Source organism: Capsicum annuum, chromosome 10 (assembly GCF_002878395.1).
Source record: "Capsicum annuum cultivar UCD-10X-F1 chromosome 10, UCD10Xv1.1, whole genome shotgun sequence".
Taxonomy (NCBI): Eukaryota; Viridiplantae; Streptophyta; class Magnoliopsida; order Solanales; family Solanaceae; genus Capsicum; species Capsicum annuum.
Genome location: NC_061120.1, coordinates 3397558 through 3402631, shown reverse-complemented (window position 1 = coordinate 3402631; position 5074 = coordinate 3397558). Strand labels below are relative to the sequence as shown.

General features: G+C 33.7%; 1 protein-coding gene across 1 annotated transcript; it reads right to left on the bottom strand.

Annotated features, from left to right (window-relative positions):
- Positions 1-860: 860 nt before the first annotated feature.
- Positions 861-3776, bottom strand: LOC107845850 (probable carboxylesterase 11). Its single transcript, XM_016690346.2, has 2 exons — positions 2859-3776; positions 861-1679 (listed from the first exon to the last, which is right to left on the bottom strand). Exons 1-2 carry the CDS (start codon positions 3527-3529, stop codon positions 1136-1138), a joined length of 1215 nt encoding a protein of 404 aa, XP_016545832.1. The 5' UTR covers positions 3530-3776; the 3' UTR covers positions 861-1135.
- Between the last annotated feature and the right edge of the window lie 1298 nt (positions 3777-5074).

Here is a 5074-nt window from a genome sequence, read left to right as displayed (position 1 = left end):
TGACTAGAATAAATTACATACCTCACATACCTACTTACTCTTATAAATACCTACATACCAAACTTACACATCAACCATGATAAATCACGTATATTTAGAATATTGGAAAATGGATATGAAAAATATACAATTAATAGAAAAACTAATGAAAACAAATCTAGAAAAATATATGAGAACTAAGGATATAAAATATATAGAATTCTTTAATAAAAATATACAAGAATTATTAAGATTAAAACAAACAACTAATAAATATTATTATAAAATATTTAATAAATCATAAATTACTAAAATCCAATTCCAAGTTATCCAAAGTTATTCGTAGAAACCTAAGCATCATATTAATAATATGACAAGCTATATATCTGATGAAGTTAAAATATGTGTTTTATATATCATTAAAGCCTTAGAAATAGAAGACATAAAGAAAATAATATGAAAAAACTATTTAATGAAGAATCGTTAATTCTAGAATGATTAGAAGATATGCATGATCTTAGCTTATATTATTCCGATAGTTATTACTCAGATAATAATAGTTATTATTCAGATGGATATTATACAGATTAAAAATGTTAGAATATATTAAAGAGTTAGAGAAAAACAAAGTTGGTTATACAAAGAAATTAATTATAGATACCAGCTTAGAAGATGAACAAAATAATTAAAAGAAAGATTAATTTGGATAGATAAAACCATGAAACAACTACAATTAAAAGATAGTTTAGAATATAATTTAAACATAGAATTATTCATAGAAGAAAAAGACAAGATAATTAACGAAATAGATAACCTAGAATTTTATGTAGATAATATAAGTTGATCCTCTCATCAAACGGCCCCCCAGGTAGCTGAAATCATAAAGGGAAACTCTAGGGATTTACATTAAAGAGCAAATTTACATTAAATTTCAGTGTTTCCTGTGAAGCCTCAAGCTATGTACACTACATACTGTATATAATAGAATGACAATCAATTAATAAATGAACGGTTTAACCCTTAACTTCTAACAGGGACAAAAATTGCAACAAAAATCTCACTTTGCAACTAAATATGCAACGGGAGGTTGGCAGAGACCCTAAGAGCGGGAACCTGTGCCATCCTCGCCTCTCTGATTCTGATTCTTATCCTTCAGTCAATATGATAATTCATTGCCTCTGAGGGATATATGTTTTTTGACCCATATTGAAATGTCCTCTAAGCAAGCCTGAGCTTTAGGCATTTTCTGAAGGACATTAAGGGTAGCAAAGTCATGCACAGCATCCTTGTAATCAAGAAGAGGGGCATCAACATTCACTCTACGAAGTTCCTCTGAATAAGCAATAGCCCTGTCTCGCATCCAATCATACTGCGCAACTACTGTAAGCGTTGGTGGCATATGCTTTAGGTTCAAGGGTGTCTCTTTTCCTGATATAAGGGGATTTGCAGCTAGATGGTCCAGATCCAAATCTGTTTCCGGGAGGAAAAGTTTCCAAGCAAGAATGCATGTAGCTTTGTCATAGAGGTAAGAGTTTGCCAGTTTCAACTCTGAATGTGTAGGAATATTTCCAATGAAGAAAGGGTATATCAGAACTTGAGCCACAACAGTTATAGGATCCAAAAGCTTCCCTGCCTCAACAGCATATCGTGCAACATAATTTGCGATGTTGGCTCCACAGCTTACTCCAAGGAGTACACACCTATAAGATCAAATTGAACCGAGTTACAAGCACTTTCTAGTATATTTCTCCTCAAGTCATGATCATTTCCATCTCACCTAAGCAATTTAAAAGATTGACATGTATAGGTGTGGAAGGAAAGTAATTTGAGATCACCAAATAAACAGAAAATATTTAAAGGAGAAGCAGGTTTTTGAGTAGGATCATATATCCTAGTTATGATTTCATACTAGAGTCTTGTCTTTCAAACTGAATTTATCACGCCATCTCACTAAAACTCTAATTTGGCCTCTCAAGACTCCGTGTTTTCCTAGTCTGGAGACATAGAATACCATCAATAGGCCATCTCTGTTTACCTTACAGCTCAGGGAATCAATGTAAGAATCATTCAAACATGGGAAAAAATAGAGTATAAATCATTAGTACTTTTGCCTAATTAGATGTGTGCTTTTGCATAATCCTAGCAGATGATATGCTCCGTATTATCAAGCAATTACCACTTCTGTCCAAATAGTAGCTGAAAGAAATTCATCAGCTTAGCTGGTACCATATTCAGATCTAGAATTTGAACTCAATGGATTCACATTCACAACTCTACTATATTCATCAAATTTATTGTGTTCAGAATCTATTTAACACGTATGCATCATCTAAGACAAAATCTATGGGTTCAGACGCATATACATCATCTAAGCCAAAATCTATGGGTTCAGATGAACCCATAGCTAATACATTGGATCACATTCTTACACGACACTTTCAATTTTAATTTGTTCAAAATAGAATGACACATTTCTAGATCTAAATCTCTCTAGTTTTAACCTTTTCAGGTTACATTTGGTGAAATGCTCGTTCACCCATAGAAATGATAAGGCATATCTAAGATCATAAGTTTAAATGCTACCCTTTTTTTTTTTTTTTTTTTTTTTAACTCCATTAACACCATCATATAAAAATGAACAGAGGAAGTACTAAATCAACAACAACAAAATACCCAGTGAAAATCCCACAAATGTGGTTTGAGGAGAGTAGAGTGCATGCAGACCTGACCTCTACCTCACGCACGTAAGAGGTTGTTCCCGAAGGACCCTCGACTCTCGAGAGGAAGTTTTAAATCAAACTATATAAATGAAGAAATCAAAACTACTTCTGTTAACTATGCCAAACAATTTAGTAGTATTTTATAACCGAAAAGTATACCTTGAAGGGTCTAGATGAGCTGCTAACCAAGGCTCAACCATAGAAGCCCCAAATCCATCAACAATTTGTCTTCCCCTATACTTCTCTCCATTAGCAATCCTCTTATCCAGACTCGACCTGCTACATTCAGCCAAATTAGCTTGCTTCGCTAACCACTTAATCGCCATAACCCCATCTTCAAACGCAGCCGGAAACCGACTCTCCGGTGCCAGCCTATACCCAACAGCGATGACAATAGCATCACAATATTTTGCCAATTTCCTACAGAAAACATCATTAGAAGCCGTATCAATACCCCCAGTCACCCAAGCACCACCATGAAACTGCAGTATCACCGGCAACTTCTCGCAACCCTTTCCATTTATATCAGGTTGATAACCCCCGTAAGCCCCTTCAGTACCGGAGACGGAATTTGTTGACGAAATGAGAGCTGATTGTGGGAGGAAAATTCTGAGGGAGAGACAAGTCAAAGGGTCAATGTGAAGGTCTTTCGTTGCAACTCCATCGTTAGAGAAAGTAGGGTTACAAGTGACAATGGATTCATCGGCACGTGAAACGACACCGTTAAAAGGATCTGAAACTGAAACTGGAGATTGGATTAAGGTTTGTAATTGCCGTTTAAGGTTGTACTTGAAGAGTAAGCTATAAACTTTCAAAATTAAACTCGGCATATCTCCGCTTGATGGGAAGAAACTTTCACGCCGTCGTACAAAGAGGATTTATTTAAAAGAGAATTAAGGAAGATTATTCAACTTAGTTTTGTTCAAAGTAAAAGTTGAGATAGAAATGGAAGCTTCTGTTTCTGAGCAGTTGTTGTTATTACGTGTGGGCGTCAGCAATGAATCACTATGAATAATTTGGCGCCGGATTTATTTAATCTTTTTTCAGATTACAGTTCCTTCATCTTTAAAAAAAACTATTCTGTCCCAGCCCTACTCCACCACTTTAACTTATTGTTTTAGTTTTCTCAATATAGCCACTGAAAAATTGAATTTGAAGTGTAAAAAGATATTTTTTTTGAAGCTTTTTTATCATTTATATTGGTGATTTAACTTTTAAGTTGATATATTATATTTTTTCATCAGCAATTTTTTTCCCTCTGAAGTTGTTATTTTATGCTTTCCAAATTATTTTTGTGAATTTTATTTTGCTTTAGACAAAGTAATTTTTTTCAGTATATAATGATCACTTAAATACAAAATTGGTGATTTAATAGATGATATTATTTGTGAAAATTTATCAATTGTTCAACAATTCATCACGTGTAATTCTTTTGGTGTTGAGTCTTCTATTAATAGTGTGAGTATGTGATGCACTTGACTATTACTTCAGGTTGTGATTCGATGAGTTTGGAGAAATAGTTTAATAAAGTATGAAGAACAAGTTCGGCATCTCCAAATCAAAATCAATTACGTCGAGATGAAAATATCGATCAAATAGAAATACCATCTCACTCTTATAAGAGACAAGAATTCGATGTAAATAGTCTAAAGTCTGACCCAGCTGAAAAATGTCAATTCTAAAATATCCTACAAACATTTGTGATGAGATAGGGAGAACATACATTATAAAACTATTAAAATAAATTAATTAATATATGTTATAGTAACTAATTTTGGAAACAGCTTATGACAGAAATGCAAGGTAAGGCTGCGTACGATATACCCTTGTGATGGGGCCCTTTCCCGAATACCGCGCATAGCTGTAATTTTAGTGCACTGAGCTGTCCTTTTGAAGGGGAGTCTTGAAGTAACTGGTAAAGTTCTTGCCATGTGACCAGGAGGTCACGAGTTCAGGCCTTGAAAACAACCTCTTGCAGAAATACAAGGTAAGGCTGTTTACGATACATCCTTGTGGTGGGATCATTTCTCAGACACCGTGCATAGTGATAGTTTAGTGCACCGAGCTGCCCTTTCTTTTTATATTGTAGTATAATTATGCCTTAAGCTTTTAGATAAAAATATAATATGTTTAACACTCATGACACGTTAAGCCTGCTCTTGTTGGATGGTGATATTTTTTCTTTGATGTAATTGTTGTTTGATTTTTCCACATGATTTTAGGATAAATAGAACAACAAAGTCACTTGTAATTAATCAAAATCTTTAAAACATAGAACTTTTAAAAATATTATAGTCATAAATTGGTTCATTATTCTATCAATTGAAGAAGAACAATGAATGTACGCATAACAATTATATCGGTTGGAAATAATC